Source organism: Spermophilus citellus (genome assembly GCF_964194105.1).
Source record: "Spermophilus citellus genome assembly, chromosome: 17".
Lineage (NCBI taxonomy): Eukaryota > Metazoa > Chordata > Mammalia > Rodentia > Sciuridae > Spermophilus > Spermophilus citellus.
The window spans coordinates 77,768,664-77,785,510 of record NC_138199.1 but is presented as its reverse complement, the minus strand read 5'-3'; the positions used below and the strand labels follow the sequence as shown (position 1 = coordinate 77,785,510).

The following is a 16,847-nucleotide window of genomic DNA, read 5'->3' as shown; positions in this document are numbered from 1 at the left end:
TGAGGCCCTAAGTAATGAGAAAATAAAAAAGGCTGGGGATGTGGCTCAGTGGTTGTGTTTCCCTGGATTCATCCCTAGTACCCCAAATAAAACAATAAGACAACACCCGGAGCTCTACCCAGAGATGGTGGAAAGTTCTGGAGGTCTGCAGGGCGGATAGCTTTAGAGGGTCCTGGGTTGGCCTCTGTGGTACCTTCACTCTTCATTCAGTGGCTCTTTCTTCTGTCGTTTCACCTTCTTGCCCACCTGGCAGGACGGGTCATATTTCTTGGCTTTACTCCAGATAAGAGAGGAGGACTGAGTAGAAAGTTGAGGGGTTGAAAGGAACAATTGCCTGCCTCCCATTTCCACGTTGCCCTTTGTGACTTCCTCTGCTGGGAGTTTTCAAGAGCAGTGGTGTTTCCTTACAGAAAGTGCAGGCGCGAAAGAAATGGGAGACAAAAAGTGCAACTGACGACATTAACTCTTTTCCTTTTATTTTTTAAGGGGGAGTCTTGTGAAGCCTCCCAGGGTGGTTTTGAACTCCTGCCTCAGCCTTCAGCGTAGCTGGGAGTACAGGCATGTGCCACACCTGGGTCGCATCAACTCTTTGTTTAACTGCACACTTACTGTGCGACAAGACACCGCTTGGGAGCCCCTCCCCAGGCGTCATCTGTAGCGTGGAGTCTTGGGAATCAGGGCCACTGTGAACGTTCTCCGAGGCCTTGTGCACACTGCACAGCTCCAGGGACTTAGACTGGGGTTTCCGCTTTGCCCCTGAAGAGCGCGCGCCCTCCTATCTGCTGCGCGATCTGGGACGAAGGAGGCCTAACGGCTACGTGGGGTAACCAATGGCATAACGGTGCAAGAACTTGAACCCCGAAGGTCCTCTCCGTCAGACCTGGAGCCTGGGTCCGCGCCTACGTCTGGAGGCGCGGCTCCTGTGAGCTACGCCCACAAGTTGAGACTGGCGCCGCACCTTCCACACCGTTCCATCCCGGCGCCCCGCTGACTCCGGCTCCCCTGGGCGGCACCGCGGCGGGGGCGTGGCCGGCCGGGCGCGCGCCCGGGCCTGGTCCCGCGAGAGCCGACCGGGGAGAGGGGTCGGGAGCGCGGCGCGTGTTGCTAGGGGCGACGGCGCCCGGACGCGCAGGCGCAGTGAAGCACGCCCGCCCGTCGACTCGCCGCCGCCGTGCCTTCCCCTTTAAGCTGAGGCCGGCCGCGTCGCCGCTTCATGAATGGAGCCCACGTGACCAAACATCATGTGACGTCTGAGGAGCGGCGGTGGCGGCGGCGGCGGCGGCGGATCCCGAGCCCGGTCCGGCCCGGCCTTCCCAGTGCGCTCGGCTCGGCCCGCGCAGGCGGCCAGCACCCCCAGCCCCGGCCCGGACCCCTCGCGCCGGCCCCAGCCCCGCGCGGCCCCGCCCCGGCCCGCCCGGGCCCGCAGTGTGGTGAGTGCGCGGGGCCGGGGCCGGGGCGGCGGGGCAGCGCGAGCGGGGCGGCGGGGCCCGGCCGCGGGTGTGCTTCGCGCCTCGTCGCGGCCCGTGCCTCGCTTTGCCCACCGGCCAGGACCCAGAGCCTGGTCATCGCCGCCGGGTGCGGTGGGCCCGGAGACGGCGAGGCCGAGAGCGGGTGGCGCGCGGCGGACAGACCCCGGCGCCCCGCGGGGGGCGCGAGGGAAGGGCGGGGCCGGGCGGGCGCGGGGTCCGCGGGCGGTCGCGCCGGGCCGAGCTGCTGACTCATCAGGTGTCTGTCGCGCCTCCGCGCGCTGGGTCCCCGCGGGTCGGCAGGGGCGGCGGCGGCGGCGGGGAGACCCCGCTGCGCGGCTTCGGCCCGCCACGCGCGTGCGAGCCCAGCGGAGACGTGCTGAGTCATCAGCATGAGGTCACTCGGTGCTCCCGCTGACGCTCGGCTGGGGCGGGGGCGGGGGCCGGGCCGGGCCGGGCCGCGGCAGCCGAAGGAGGGCAAGGTGCGGGGCGGCGAGGGTCGGGCCCTGTTCAAGTTTTGCAGACTGCGAGGAGGGCGTGGGTGTCACGCTGCAGGTTTCCTCCCGGGGTGGAAGGTGAAGCCCGGGCCTGCGCATCCCTCTCAGGCAGTTCCCCGGGCAGCTGGCCCTGATCCCACGGCTGGGGCAGTTCCCCAAACTGGGAAACAGTTTTCTGAGTGAGAAGATGGGAGGAGCTTAGGTGGGTTGAGCTTGCCCGGCTGGGAAGCTGGCATTCTCTGTGACTGGTAGGGCCCTGCGACTGGTCTGGCCGGCCAGGCTGGGCCTCCCCTGATGGAGAAGACAGGAGGCAGTGGGAGAAAAAGGGGTGTGTGACATAGAGGAAGCAGGGACAGTTTTACCAGGAAATTGCTAATGAGAGGAAGTGGGGGACCTAGACAGCAGGTGGGAACCTTGGGTTACCGGCATGGTATAGAAAAATGCAGTTCCAGTCCCCCTAAAGTTTGCCCACGTGAGTGTGGGGTTTCAGTGTTGTGTAAAGTTAGCGAAGACTGTGCCCTGATGGGTGTGTAGCCTAGTAGCTGGGGGTTCAGAATGTGACAGCCTGAGAGTGGTGTGGCTTTGGAGGGCTGGAGCAGAAAAATAGGCACTTACTCTTCTGTACTGCTTCTTTTGCTCAGGGTTCCTGGCTGGGTTAGTCTGACATTGTGGTTTGCACTCAGGGATGCTCCCAACCCAAATGCTGTACTCTTACTTAGACTCTTGCTTACTGAACCCCGGGGCTTGTAGGGGCCAGGTGTTTTCACACTTTAGCTCATCCTTCGTGTAGAATTATTTTGTCCCAGGAAAATTCAGAGTTCCAGAGAGAGTGTGTGTGTGTGTGTGTGTGTGTGTGTGTGTGTGTGTAAGTCTTCTCAGTCATTTGTTTCAGTGGAAACTAAACTTTCGATTGTTTTCAAAAGGTGATTGTCCGGAGAGGATGGGTCTGGAGTTTCGGGTGCCAGAGCATCCAAACTCCTGCCTAGGAATTTTGGTAATTAGGGTTTGCAGGCCAGGACGAAGGAGCAAGGACAGCTGTCTTGCCACTTGCTTTTCCTTTCTTGGCTCTCAGCCTTGAGTGGTTGGCCCAGAGTCTCTTGGAAGTCTTTGGGTGTGACCAGCAGTGCCTCCTCCATGAGGCAGGGTTGGCCTATAGGTAAGCGAAAGGTGAAGGATGCCTGGGCTTCAAGACCCAAAGGAGGGCTGAGATGGGGTCAGTGCCACAGGACCAGGGAACGAAAGCGTCAGGGTCAACTCCCATACACTCACCTGACTCTTTGGCACCCCTTGATCATCCAGCCTTGGGATCCCCCTCCTCTGGTTCAGTGTTTCTCCAGGCAGGCAGCTGGAAGCACCAGCTTGCTGAGACCTGCCCTTCCCCCACCATGCACACATGCATACACACATGCACACACACACCTTTGATTAGGAGATGATTGGCTGTACTTGTGCTGAGTTCAGGCCTTCTGCAGAGGGTGAAATCTGTTGAGGAGGCACTTTTTGGCTCCCAGCTGCCACACTCGGCACTTTTCTATGTGGTCTCCTCAGGAAGTCACCATTGTCATTGTGCTTAGCAGTCAGGGTAGGGAAGGACGGGGGTGAGAAGAGCCTGTGCCAGGGTAGCATCCCTGCATCCTGTCTGTGCTCAAGGTGGGAGAGCTCCTGTAGGCTCTGCTCTGCGGACCTGGCTCCTGGAGTGGGCTTGGGGCCAGCATGTGGGACAGGCAGATCCCCTGAGGACCTTTTGATCTGGAAGAATTCTTGCCTCTCTGATGCTCTTGGTGGCCTGGTGTGGGGAGGTGTCTTTGGCTTCTCCAGCCTATTCTGCATGCAACCTGGTCTCTGGATGCAAGGCTAGGTAATGTAGGGTCTCTAGTGGGAACATGTATCCCTACTTCCCCAGCCACACTCTATCTCCCCTGATGAGGGTGAGGGTGAGAAGTCCTCTCAGCCCCCCTTCCCCACAGTTGTCTGAAGTGCTTGGCCCTGCTCTCCAGTTACCTCCTGTATCTAACCTGGAAAGGAGTGGGTAGTACACTGGGGTGGTCTTTGCCCAAGGGTCTGGTGGAGGCTGAACCAGGTGGAGATTCCCTGGACTAGGTGCACAAAAATGTTCTGGCAGGGCTTCAGAAAACAGAAAGTGAGGTTGGGGTGCCAAAGAGTCAGGTGAGTGTATGGGAGTTGACCCTTGTGCTTTCGTTCCGTGGCCCTGTGGCATGGACCCCAGACAAGGAGTCAGAGAGCAGTCAGGCTGACTCTTGCCTTCCTTCAAATGAGCAGGCCCCCCGTGTGGGTAACTGGGGAACTTTGTGAAACACCCTGGTGGGGGTGAGGCAGGGCATAGGATGCTGCAACTTAAAGCCACAGGATGGTTACTCCATCATTAAAGGAGGTGGACAGGGAGGACTGGTGGGGTCTGGAGTCTCTTCCTAGCTGGATAGCCTGCTAACTGGAAAGTGGTGGGAATCTCTGACCAGCCCTGAAAACACAGCATAGCTGTGAGGCCCACCCCTGACCTCAGACATCTTTGGGAGATTGAGGCCTGAATCCCCAAGGGACAACCCCCTGAGCCCTGGAGGGAGCAGGAACCCGAGGACTTAGAGAAGACAGCAGTAGGAGGTGGGACCCTAGGATACACAGCACAGTCGCTGGCTGGCCCTCACCTGCTGTTGGCACCAGCAGCAGGTCTCCTGGGGCGCTGGCTGTTGGCTGGCCTCAAGAGCAGGCTGGGCTTGGAGGGAGGGGTATGCTGAGTCAGCATGACTCGCCAGGCACAGTGAGCTCTGGGGCAGCACTGGGGTTATTTTTAAAGCTCCGCTTCCTTCTAGGCTTGCCCCTCCCGTAGATTATTTCTTCTAATCTCCCCCCCCTGCCCCTTTGTCTTGCCCCTGGCTCCCTCATAGCCTTCAGTTCCCCTTCCCCCATCAGATCTCCCTGACCTGGTTCTCTAGGGGCAGGGTGGTCAGGAGCAGCCCAACTCAGGAGAGGCAAAGCCCAAAGGTACCAGGGGAATGGGCATATTAGGGGCAGGGCTCTGGGGGCTGGGTGGCAGGCTCCCTGGAAGGATGTGTATGTGAAACTTGTATGAACTGGGGAGGGCAGGGCAGGGATGGCGTGGTCTGCAGGGTCCTGACCCCTGCCCTGTGTCTTGCAGAGTGGCTGCTCACTGTGCCCCGGGTTATGACGACCCCTAATAAAGGAAGCAAGGCCTTGAAGGTGAGTGGGCAGAACAGGGGAGGCTGTGGTTGGGCAGCGTGGAGCGAGCGCCCTGCTCAGCTGCCACCCTGCGCTATGCTACTGTAGGTGAAGCGGGAGCCAGGTGAGAATGGCACCAGCCTGACGGATGAGGAGCTGGTGACCATGTCGGTTCGTGAGCTGAACCAGCACCTGCGGGGCCTGTCCAAGGAGGAGATCATTCAGCTGAAGCAGCGCCGTCGCACACTCAAGAACCGGGGCTATGCGGCCAGCTGCCGCGTGAAGCGGGTAACACAGAAGGAGGAGCTGGAGAAGCAGAAAGCCGAGCTGCAGCAGGAGGTAGAGAAGCTGGCCTCTGAGAATGCCAGCATGAAGCTGGAGCTCGACGCCCTGCGCTCCAAGTATGAGGCCCTGCAGAACTTCGCCAGGACCGTGGCTCGAAGCCCTGTGGCCCCAGCTCGGGGCCCCCTGGCCACCGGCCTGGGGCCCCTGGTCCCTGGCAAGGTGGCCGCCACCAGTGTCATCACAATAGTAAAGTCCAAGACGGACGCCCGGTCATAGGGACATGTGGGATTGCCGGGCAGGTCTTCGAGGGGCCACTAGGCGCATGGCGAAGTCAGCAGCCCTGTCCCACTTCCTCCTCCTTTTCCCTCTCCTTCCTCTTCCCCTTCTCCCTTCCTTTCCCTTCCCTGAAAAGCACAACCTGTTCCCCAGGGGCACTGGGCTGAGCCCCTTTGATCTCATCTTGTCGTCAGTGCGTGTGTTTGTACGCTGGGATTGGTCAGTTCGGTGGTGATGTTGGGTTGCTCCTAACCCTCTTTGTACCTAGGCCATGCAGGCTAGGAGTCTAGAGTGGGCACTATGGGAATGGACAAGAGAATGGGAAAGCCAGTGAGCAAACTGGGCCTCAAGGTCTGCCCTCCCCTCCTGGGTGCCTACAGCCGACAGCCCACAGGTTGCCGGGCTCAAATGGGACTGGAGGGGTTCTCTCTCTTCAGACCTGGCAGGCAGCTCAGCTCAGCCCAGAAGGAAGAGAGGGGCTCTGCTCTGAAGAGTGGGGTGTCCTTGAGGGCCCTGGACAGGTAGGTCACCTGCCTGGGCACTGTGGGTGCTGGGGCAGGGGCTCTGGCGCTCAAACCTGACACAGTGCACTGAACAAGACCAAATCACTGGCCGTGAGCGTGCGTGGAAGGTATGTCAGTGTGTCCTGCAATGGGTTCCGTGTCACTGTTTACATGACCTATTTGTGTGGTTATATAGCCCTTTATTTAAAAGAGAAGTTCCTTTTACGAAGTTATTAAATTATATGTTTAAGAGCTAAAGAGAAAAAAAAGAGCTGCAGAGTATTTATAAAATTGTCTTTTAAAAGAAAGCAAGTAAAAAGAACATTTGACCATATAAATGGAAAAGGGAAGAAAGTATAATAGTAACTTTGCTAGTTTAAAAAAAAAAACCCAAAAAACAAAAACAAAAAAAATCCCTTCTTGTAAACTTACGGACAACTCTTTGTGGCTGTTGGAATTTAGTTTTTATATACACAGAGTTATCATACATTATTTATAAAACTTAGTTTAAAAAAAAAAAAAAAAAGCCAAGCCGCGCGCCGACCAGAGGCCGTCCTCTTTGATATCTCTTTTGCAATTGTACCGAAAGTGACTTACTACTCCTTTGCCCTTCCTGCTTCCGTCTCTTGCCGGTGCCGTGGTGTTGTCCGTGCCTGGTGAGGTTTTGTGCAGCCCGTAAAGTGCTGGTGCTTCTGGTGACCTTTGACCTGTGGCCGTCCCTTCTTGTGTATTTTCCCGTGTTTGTTTTTTGGGTTTGGTTGTGTTTTTGCTTCTGCTGGCTTGTTGGACCTCAGCTGAGCCGGGGTCCCTGATGCCGCCTCCTCCACTGGAGTGAGGGCGTCTGCCTGCCAGCCCAGCCTTTTCTGCTTTCAGAGCCTGCCCCTTGCCCAGGTAGTCTGCCAGGGGTCTCTGCCACTCCCACCTGTGCTGAGCCTTGGCTTCATCGGTGGGTGGGTCTGTGGCTTGGGCTGACCCACTGGCTATGTAGGTGAAATTGAGGGGGCATCCAGAGCCTCAGTGCTGCTTCCACAGTCACCACCCCTGGCCCTACCTGGGTGGTGGTATTGCAGGGACCAAGGAGTCACTGTGGATTCCCACAGGGCCATGGCTAAGCTGTTCCTGGCTGTCTTCCTCCTGGCTTTGGCTTTATTCCTGTAGGCCACAGATTGGGTGGGACACTCAAGGAACCCACCCTAATGGGTTGCAAATCCTACTGCTCACTTACCCCTTAGCTGTTTCCATGCTGTGGTGTGTTGCTTCCTGCGCAGAATGGACAGGGGCCCCACCTGGGGAGCCCCTTCTCTGCTTCACTGTGAGGGCCTAGGCAACTTCCACCAATTCCAGACAAGGGCTTGGACTCCAAAGCTGGCTCTGTCCCTTCCCTGCTAGTCTCTGCTGGCAGCTCTTGGCTCCAGGCCCTTCTTCCTCCTCTCTTTGGGAATCTGTGTCTTCCAGGGATCGCTGCTCAACTTGGAGGTGCTTCTCTGTGGGGTCCCAGCCCACTTCCCTGTTCCAGCTACCTGGCAGAGGCTGCCAAACTTCTGGGCTTGGTTCAGGAAGCTCCTCATGGGATGTGACCAGAACTGGTGCCTATGTCCCTCCGCCCCCAAAAGAGGTATAGCCCCATCTCTGGGCATGTGGCTTTGGCCTCTAAACAGGATTGCTGGTGTCCTCTTAGGGGGGCCCTGGATTCCTGAAAAGCACAGGAATGTGGGCTGGTGAGAGGAAAGACTTCCGCTTCATGGACAACAGGATTTTCACCCCGAATTCGATCTGGTGTGCTATGGGGTGGGAGCTGGGAATCTGCCAGCTCCAGTCTTGAGGGGCTTCTTCAGTTTAGGGTGCTCAGACAGACCTGTTGGTACCTGTGGCTGCTACAAAATGGGAATTCTGACTTGTCTGAGTCACCTGATGACTTCATGCCTTCCTCCAGTCTGGCTGTCTAAATGGGAGGCAGAAGCAAGCTGCTGCTGTTGGCTACAGCAGCAGAGTTGGAATGGATCAAGTTTGTCCCTAACAGGGGGTAGGGGCAGGCCCTGTATGTCGTCTGGTCCTGGCTGGGGTGGGGTCATCACCCCAGGTGATGAACAATGCTCTCCAGGTGTAGAGCATGTGGTGGGTGCGGTGAGGAAGAGGTTGGGCCAGTGCTGAGCAGAAGTTGCTGTCTTGGTTTGGTGTACAGAAGTAGCTCTGGGGTTGGTGAAGCTGTGCTTCCTTCTGTGGTTTTTGGATTTGGAGCAACTGTTCCTTGGGTCCATCAAACCAGGGCCGCACTACCCCTTTCCCTTCACCTTGATTTCTTGACAGTAAATCCTGTGTCCACATGTGACTATTGGCTGTCTTTCTGATCCTTGTTGATTATGTTTTCTTGCTGTGAGGGTATTGTGTTCTTTTTTGTCTCAGCTTTTCTGACACAGTGAATTGAGGGTTTTGGCTGAGGCCAGGTCTCCCAGACTTGTCCGCCTAGTAAACCATAATGTGTGTCTTCCCTCCTATCTTGACTTTGCCCCTTTCCTCCTTTATCCTAATGTGAATGCTCAGATTTCAGAGGGGAGGGGGAAAAAGTGAACAGGTCAGCTCTTGCCAAAATCAGTGGCCCCAGAGAGCTCTCCCTGTGGTCCCTGGCTGCTGCTCCAGGGTGGTGCTTCCCTCAGTAGAGGCGCTCCATGACTGCTCTGTGTTGTGTACTAGGCTTTCTGCTCGACAGGCCTTCCTGCAGGCTACTCTCCGTCCACACTTCAGGTCTGTATGCACACCTCTGTCAGCAGCAGCCTCTTTGTGCAGTGCCTGGGCTGACATCTCTGATCAGCTTCAGCCTGCTTTGGGATGGTGGTCCGGCCATATCCCTACTGCCCCCTACCTGGAATAGCCACTTGGCCAGTGCTCCCATCCACAGCTGGCAAACCTGAGCCACAGCCCACTGCACCATTTCCGCTTTGGGATCTTGTGACTTACATTTTTAGGCTGTGGTTTGGTGAAAGGAACCAACACATTAACGATTTTTTCCCCAGAAGCCACTGAATAATTCTTTTTGGCATGTTTTTACCTTCCGGTTGGCTGTCTGGTTTTGGAGCAGTTGTAGAGAGCAGAGTACATAATCAGTGTCACACAGAGGCAGGGCCAAGCTTCTCATGGCCTATTCTGCTCTGGCTTGTGCATCTTGGTCATGTTCTGTACCTGCTGGGCCACCTGCATACATTTCCACCTCACCTCTTGAGCAGCAGCATTGATACTGAGTGTCACTTGAGTCTGAGGTGGAATGTAAGAGTGTGTCCCTGTGAGCTGTACTTGGTGACAGCAGTTGGGTTTTCTGCCTCTCTAGCAGCCTCATGTCCCAGCCTTGCCCTTCCTTCCATCCCTCCATCCGCTAGTCCCTGAAGCCTTTAACCAAACGGGAGTGGGTGCAGAAAGCCTTCTCCTGGCAACTTAGGGCAACAGGACAAGGGCTACCCTGTGTCCAGCTCTGTTGGTCTCCTGGCACTGAGAGGTCTGTCCAAGCAGAGTTCATCAGCCCCTGTATGCCCTGCGGAGGGCTGAAGCCAGGGGAGGTTGGAGGGGGTACCCTGAGATCCGCTGGAGTGAGGGCCGGGGTTCTGGCTGCAAGGAGAGGCCCAGGGGCCCACACCGTGTAGGGCGGTCAGGGACCTGGCCTCGGCGGGACAGCGGTCTTGGTGCCCACCCGCGCCCTGCGCAGTATTTATTGCTAAGTTATTGTCCAGGAGGGGCGGCGCTGGGCCTGGCCCCGGGTATTTATTGCTGTACATAGTGTATGTTTGTGATATATAAGGTTTTCTTTATTTTGTATATGATCAATAAACGCCTTTTAAAGAGACCTGCAGGTGCTTCTTTGGGGCGACGCGCTGGGGCCGGAAAGGGCGGGGGCGAGCCCGGCGCGCGCGCATGCGCCCGCCCGGCTGCTGGGCGAGGCGGAAGCGGAAGCCGGAAGCGCGGTTCCCGGAGCGATGGCAGCCGGCGGTCTCAGCCGCTCGGAACGCAAGGCGGCGGAGCGGGTCCGGAGGCTGCGGGAGGAGCAGCAGCGGGAGCGACTCCGCCAGGTAGGCTGCCGCCGCGCCCGCACCCGTGCCCGCCCGCGCCGCGGCTCACTGCCTGCCCGCCCGCCCGCAGGTGTCGCGCATCCTGAGGAAGGCGGCGACCGAGCGCAGCGTCGAGGAGGGCCGGCTGCTGGCCGAGAGCGAGGACCTTGTCACCGAGCTGCAGGGCCGGAGTCGGCGGCGCGAGGGTCTCAAGCGGCGGCAGGAGGAGGCGAGTCCAGCGTGGCGGGCGGCGGCGGGCGGCGGGCGGCGGTGGAGGCGGCGGGCGGCGTGACCAGTCCCGGCTCCTGGCAGGTGTGCGATGACCCAGAGGAGCTGCGGAGGAAGGTCCAGGAGTTGGCCGGCGCCGTCCGGAATGCCAAATACTTGGTGGTCTACACCGGCGCGGGCATCAGCACGGTACGGACCGAGGCGGGCCGGGCGGGTGTGGGCGCCCCTGTCTGGGCGACTGACCCGGAACAGTGCAGTGTAGAGTTAGGTCACCACCCAGTCGCAAAGACAAATTTCACCTTTAAAGCAGCTGTAAGGTCTCCTCATTTCTCCATTCACGAAACGACTTGATATAAAAGTTAACTAAGGCAGACTTTAAAAACGCTTGATCTGGGCTGGGGTTGTGACTCAGTGGTTGAGCGCTCGCCTAGCATATGTGAGGTCCTGGGTTGGATCCTCAGCGCCGCATATAAATAAAATAAGGTTAAAAAAATAAAAACAAAAAAACGCTTGATCTCTTACAAACACTAAAAATAAACGGAAATAGGTGTAGAAGCCAACTTCCTTCTGGCACCCCCTCTTGAAGTTAACGGAGTTAATGGATGGACCCAGGTTATCCGTTCAGTGTCCTGATATTCTGCTCATTGTGCTTTCCCCACCTTGTAAGGAAGAAAACTAGAAAAGAAAAATAGAAAGCAACCCGGTAATAATGAGAATATATGGGCAAAGAAAAGAAATGTACTGGGTTTTGAGAAGTTTGATGAGCTATCCTGGACTGTGGAACAGGGCTAGCTTTGAAAGTGTGACTCACAGATCATTTAAACGCAGTCTGATCAAGGAGTGTGAAGTGTTAGGTATGTGTAAGCCCAGCAGAAGTGGACACCAAGTGATTTCTACTCTGAGGAAGTTAGGTGACAGTAATCAGCCATGTAAACAAATAAACAGAATGCTGACTGGGGTTGCTATCCCAGAAATCCAGACACACCCTTAATACTCAAAACTGGGGCATCCATCCTGATGGGCTTGCTGCAGGAGGTATTGAATTGGGGCCATGAAAGGAGGAAGATTTACAGGTGAAGCGGGCATGAGGCACTCCAAACATAAAACACCAGAGGTTCAATAGCAAGAATGTGCAAGGTGAGTTTGCTGCCTTAACTTGTAAATACCTAGAGCCCAAGCATCTGGGGCCCCCTCCTTCACAGCCATGTCTAAAAATCCAGTTGGGATTATTGAGGGACAGTGCTGTCACCTTTTATAAAATCTAATGACAACTAAAAGCCACATGCAGCTAATTTTGTCTGTTATTGTTTGAATAACATTGAATATACTACTGATTTTTTTTTTGTTGTTGTTGTTTTGTTTTTATACAAGGAATTGAATCCAGGGGTGCTTAACCACTGACCCAAATCCCTAACTGTTTCTATTTTTTATTCTGAGACGGGCCTTGCTAAGTTGCTGAGGCTGGAATTTGGAATACTCAAGTATTACAAGCCTCTTTCTAGCTGCTGGGATTACAGGTGTGTGCCACCATTCCCAGCTCTGTTCTCCTTTTGAAATGTGACAGAGTGGGCATTTGTCTTGAGATTAAACAACAGTGAGGAGACAGGGCTTCCCCAGAGAGGAGCACAAGATACTTGGATCCTGTTTGCTTTCTGCTTTCTTTTTAGGATTCGTTTATTTCACTGGACCAAAAGTTTGGAAAATTAAGCAGTGTGTGGTGGTACATGCCTGTAATCCCAGAGGCTTGGGAGGCTGAGGCAGGAGGATCACAAGTTTGAGGCCAGCTGGCAACTAAGTGAGAACCTGTCTCAAAAATTAAAAGGGCTGGGGGTATACCTCAATAGTGGAGCATACCTGGGTTCAGTCCCTGGTGCTTTAAAAAGAAAATAAATGAAATTTGGAAAATTGGATGTTTATCTCATCTGGAGAGGTTGACCTCTGTGTGTTGAGGTACAGTAGTAATTATTCAGTGTCAGGATAAAATAATTTGGACAGAGGAGTGCTCCCACCCAGTGGCTTGCCATTGCTAAGTATTTCTTTAGCAGGCTCTGAAAACACAGATGAACCTGATCAGTTTTCTACTCAGTGTAGTGAATAGACATGGCCACAGATCTAAGCCTTGCACTCAGCTGGAGAACCTCCCACAAAAGGACAAATCTCCATGGAGCCTGGATGGATGAGCTGGGCTTGGCAGGAAGAGGAAGTGCAGATGGAGGGAAGGAGCTGCATTGGGACACACTTTACCTGGCATCGGGCAGATAGTTGTGGAAGTAACAGAGGCCAGTCTGTGGGTCAGCCTGCAATGTGGCATGTCCCATTTGGAGAATTCTGCAGATACACACAGTGATGACTTTTCCTTGGGCTTTTTTCTGAATGTGCAGGCAGCCTCTATCCCAGATTACCGGGGCCCTAATGGAGTGTGGACACTGCTTCAGAAAGGGAGAAATGTGAGGTGAGCCTTCCCCCATGGTTGAGCAAGGGCCTAATGGCCTGGCCTGCAGCTCCCTTATCTCCGCTTTTCCTTCTGCCCAACAGTGCTACCGACCTGAGTGAAGCAGAGCCTACGCTCACCCACATGAGTATTGCTTGTTTACATGAACAAAAGCTGGTAAGAGCACACTGACTGGCATACACACCCAGGGCCAGGCCTGGGACCCATAGCCGTAATCTTAGTACCCAAGTGGGCAGCTGCAGCCCCAGCAATCAGACTCCTAATTGATCCTGTGGAGTTTCCTCTTCCAGAAGAAAGGGTATCCCCTGCCCTGTACTGTTCTCTCCAGGGCCAGCTTAGAGTGTCTCCAGATTCTTTTGCATTGCTCCAGGCGCCTTGGAAGCCTCCTTAGCCACAGGTTAGCTTGTCAGAAATGTCTTCAGACCCTCTGATGAGCACCTTCAACCTAGTGGAAAAGGGGGATATCTTTCTGCATCCTCAGGGACCTGAAATAGATGATCCAAGAGGGCATGTGTCTGGAGCAGAGTGGTCATACCTGCACCCAGAGCCTTAAGTCACTTCCCAGCCTTATAGAGACAACACAGATGCTTGCCTTCCCAGCTGCTCTGGGTGTGTCAGAGCTGGTAGCAGGAGAACACGGTTCCTCCCAGTGATGGGGCCCTACCAAGTCCTGGTGGTATGCATCTGCCCCATACTTTACCTTTCTGTAGGGTCATAGTTGCACCTGGTCTTGGGAGCTCTTGGCCAGGCTGGGCTAAGAAGGATTTCACCGTTCTAGGATGTTTCCTCCATTCCCATGCTGACTGCCACCATGTCCTGCCTTCCAGGTACAGCACGTGGTGTCTCAAAATTGTGACGGGCTCCATCTGCGAAGTGGGCTCCCACGCACCGCCATCTCAGAGCTCCACGGGAACATGTACATTGAAGTGAGCAGTCCTGCGGGGACACAGGGCCTGGGTGGCAGGCAGGTCCCACTCACTGTGCCCTCTTGTCCTCAGGTCTGCACCTCCTGCATCCCCAACAGGGAGTATGTGCGTGTATTTGATGTGACAGAACGCACTGCTCTCCACCGACACCAGACAGGCCGGACCTGCCACAAGTGTGGGGCTCAGCTCCGGGATACCATTGTGCACTTTGGAGAGAGGGGAACTTTGGGGCAGCCTCTGAACTGGGAGGCCGCAACAGAGGCTGCAAGCAAAGCAGACACGATCTTGTGTTTAGGGTCCAGCTTGAAGGTATGTGACAACAACGTAGTAAACCCAATTGGGAATGAGCCTACCTGCCTTATGTGCACTGGACTCTGTTTCTCCAGCCTGGCTCTTCACATGTGTGTGCTATTCTCAAAGGTTCTAAAGAAGTATCCCCGCCTCTGGTGCATGACCAAGCCCCCCAGCCGGCGGCCCAAGCTCTACATTGTGAACCTACAGGTAACTTGGGTGCTCAGAGCTAATTTCTTTGATCTGAAAAGCCAGAAAGACATCTCACATCCATATTTCAGGAGGTGTAGTACAAGCCCGGGTGGTCACCTGGGGAGTGCTGACTGAGTGCTCACCCAGTGCTGACTGGCCCTGTGGAGTTCAAGGCTACAGGCTAGGAAGTAATAGGAACTTCTTGATTGGTTTTGTTTTGTTGTGTTTAGTACTGGGGATTGAATCCAGGGGCACTTTATCACTGAGCTACATCCCCACCCCTTTTTATTTTATATCTTGAGGCAAGGCCTCCGTAAATTGTTGAGGGTCTTGCTAAGGTTGCCCAGAGTGGCCTCAAATTTGTGATCCCCTGCCTCTACCTCCCAAGTTGATGGGATTATAGGAGCATGCCACTGCACCCTGCCTCACTTGCTTTTCCTGTCTTCAGTGGACCCCGAAGGATGATTGGGCTGCCTTGAAGCTTCATGGGAAATGTGATGATGTCATGCAGCTCCTCATGGACGAGCTGGGCCTAGAGATCCCCCTCTACAACAGGTGAGTGGACAAGCTGGGTCAGCCCTGTCTCCTCCCCTCCTTGGTGGGCCTTGTCTGTCTGCTCCTGTGAGCCGAGCGTGGAGGAAGCTCTGAGGTGTTGTGAGCACTGTATGAGGTGGTCTGAAGCAGGTGTCCTCCACAGCGACTGGCCTTGGTTTGCCAAGGTGGCAAGACTTCACGTGTACAGTTCTCTCTGGCTGGTGTGGTGCCCAGTATCCCTTGCAGGGAGAGGGCATCAGCCAATTCGTTCTACTTGACCTTTCCTTGTTGACCTCTCAGACAAACCTGAATGGAAAGGGGCCTGGAGGGGATGAGGACTTGGCTACTATTCCAGTCAAACAGAATCTCATTGTCCTTGGTTTTGGGAGTTGGTATATTTGGGGGAAGCTTAACCTGTGCCTTAATGCAGAATTTGTGATAATTTAGATTTGGTGTATGTGTTGAGTAAAAAGTTTACACTTTCTTTCTCTGTGAATTTTCAGGGTCTTATAGGGGAAATCAGTAACTTCTTTTAATCAAAGGGTTCAAGAAATTAAGGATCCCTTCACCTCTGGGCCTGGCAATTCTTGTATGTTATGTTTGTGGTGTTCTGTGACGTGGGCCTATTGTCCTGTATTTTTTTTTTTTTACATTAACTTAGCTCATTTTCTTTATCAGTGCTTATATGTACCTTACGTTTATAACATGTGGTTCTACATCTCAGTCAGACACATGATTTCTTCACGATGTAGTCTGTGGGCCGCTCCTCCCCAGTCAGCTGGCCATCCTTCTCATCCCCGTCGTGCAGTCTGGGAAGGGGAAGAGGGTCTGGTCCACCTGCCCCTGGCTGAACAAAAGAAAGGTGGGGCCCAGCGTTGCTAGTGACCATCCCTGGAGACACAACCCCCCCCCTCCCCAGGGCTGTTGCCATCCTACCCTGTGTGAGCACAGCCCACTAATTGTGGATGAGACACTTGAGTTCCGAGGAGGCCAGCTGGGGTGGGTGCTGGCCTTTGAGTTGCCACCCAAGGAGATTTCCTCTCCTGTAGCTCTTCTGTAGCTTGGTGAGGATGCAGCTACCACCAACCAAAGCCCAGCCATGGTTAAAAGACAAGGGATGGGGAGGGAAGGCAGGTGACCTCAGGCAGCTTCCCTGTGCTGGGGTGGGTTGCACCGAGAGGGTGCAGACCTGCCTGATGCAGCCTTCCTTTCTTGGTAGGTGGCAGGACCCAATCTTCTCCCTGGCAACTCCCCTTCGAGCTGGTGAAGAAGGCAGCCACAGTCGGAAGTCGTTGTGCCGAAGCAGAGAGGAGGCCCCGCCTGGGGACCGGGGTGCCCCACTTACCTCAGGCCCCATCCTAGGGGGCTGGTTTGGCAGGGGCTGTGCCAAACGTGCAAAAAGGAAGAAAGCCACATAACCTGGTGTTGATGAAGATAATTGGCACTTTGCAAATGGCTGGAACTCTTGTTCAGGGGCCAGTGTCACAGTCAAGGCCAGGTTGCCCCCAAAGGGTCTAGTGGGAAGAACTGGGGGTGACAGGTCACCTTGACGTTTTTTAGCCATTTGTCCTTGTGGGAAGCCCCCTTGCACTGCACAGTTGCCCCCATTATGGGCTTGACCATCCAGGACATCCCCTCTCTATACAAGAGGTGGCAGCAGGCCTTTCTGGGAGGACAGAGCCGGGTCCATCCCAGCCTGGTCGGCAGAGGAGCCCATGGCTGCCTTACCTCACTCACCAGGCTACTCTCAGGGCCTCCCCAGTTTCTACTCCTTACTAAAAAGCTGACTTTATAGAGATCTCTGTTGGGTATGCGGCAAAGAGGCGGTTCTGAGCCTTGACTCGGAGCAGACCTTTCTTATTAAACATTTCTGCACTGTGTTCGTGTCCGGATGTCTGCTGTTATGCTCAGTACCGAGCGGCCGCGAGCCGGCTCCTGGGCGCAGAGGTTGCTTAAAAACTCCGCCAC

General features: G+C 55.2%; 2 protein-coding genes across 9 annotated transcripts; both read left to right on the top strand.

The window, feature by feature from the left end:
- Positions 1-483: 483 nt before the first annotated feature.
- Positions 484-6,812, top strand: MAFG (MAF bZIP transcription factor G). Of its 4 annotated transcripts, none has more exons than XM_081270769.1 (3): positions 484-1,430; positions 5,118-5,179; positions 5,267-6,812. In XM_081270769.1, exons 1-3 carry the CDS (start codon positions 1,214-1,216, stop codon positions 5,717-5,719), a joined length of 732 nt encoding a protein of 243 aa, XP_081126895.1. In that variant the 5' UTR covers positions 484-1,213; the 3' UTR covers positions 5,720-6,812. The 4 variants fall into 4 exon arrangements, with proteins under 4 accessions (XP_081126895.1, XP_081126898.1, XP_081126897.1 ...); XM_081270772.1 differs by lacking the exon at positions 484-1,430 and adding an exon at positions 1,461-1,725; XM_081270771.1 differs by lacking the exon at positions 484-1,430 and adding an exon at positions 2,023-2,041.
- Positions 6,813-10,143: 3,331 nt separating this feature from the next.
- On the top strand, positions 10,144-16,759 carry SIRT7 (sirtuin 7). 5 transcript variants are annotated; one of them, XR_014019287.1, is made up of 11 exons: positions 10,144-10,277; positions 10,348-10,485; positions 10,569-10,673; positions 12,866-12,936; positions 13,020-13,092; positions 13,764-13,862; positions 13,935-14,171; positions 14,283-14,363; positions 14,794-14,900; positions 15,383-15,468; positions 16,099-16,238. XR_014019287.1 is itself a non-coding variant. In XM_081270733.1 (11 exons), the coding sequence occupies exons 1-11, from the start codon at positions 10,185-10,187 to the stop codon at positions 16,239-16,241; spliced, it is 1,257 nt and encodes a 418-aa protein (XP_081126859.1). In that variant the 5' UTR covers positions 10,144-10,184; the 3' UTR covers positions 16,242-16,759. The 5 variants fall into 5 exon arrangements, 4 of the variants coding, with proteins under 4 accessions (XP_081126859.1, XP_081126860.1, XP_081126861.1 ...); XM_081270733.1 differs by lacking the exon at positions 15,383-15,468 and adding an exon at positions 15,632-15,741 and having other exon boundaries at positions 16,099-16,759; XM_081270734.1 differs by lacking the exon at positions 15,383-15,468 and having other exon boundaries at positions 16,099-16,759.
- The last annotated feature ends 88 nt before the right edge of the window (positions 16,760-16,847 follow it).

Bases quoted from the DNA above. Each gene is read 5' to 3' on its own strand.
- SIRT7 (XM_081270732.1), top strand. From the start codon at position 10,185: ATGGCAGCCGGCGGTCTCAGCCGCTCGGAACGCAAGGCGGCGGAGCGG. The intron at 13,093-13,763 runs GTAAGAGCACAC...CCTGCCTTCCAG, and splicing joins GTTTACATGAACAAAAGCTG to GTACAGCACGTGGTGTCTCA. The intron at 14,364-14,793 runs GTAACTTGGGTG...TCCTGTCTTCAG, and splicing joins TCTACATTGTGAACCTACAG to TGGACCCCGAAGGATGATTG.
- MAFG (XM_081270769.1), top strand. From the start codon at position 1,214: ATGAATGGAGCCCACGTGACCAAACATCATGTGACGTCTGAGGAGCGG. The intron at 1,431-5,117 runs GTGAGTGCGCGG...TGTGTCTTGCAG, and splicing joins CCGCCCGGGCCCGCAGTGTG to AGTGGCTGCTCACTGTGCCC. The intron at 5,180-5,266 runs GTGAGTGGGCAG...ATGCTACTGTAG, and splicing joins AAGGAAGCAAGGCCTTGAAG to GTGAAGCGGGAGCCAGGTGA.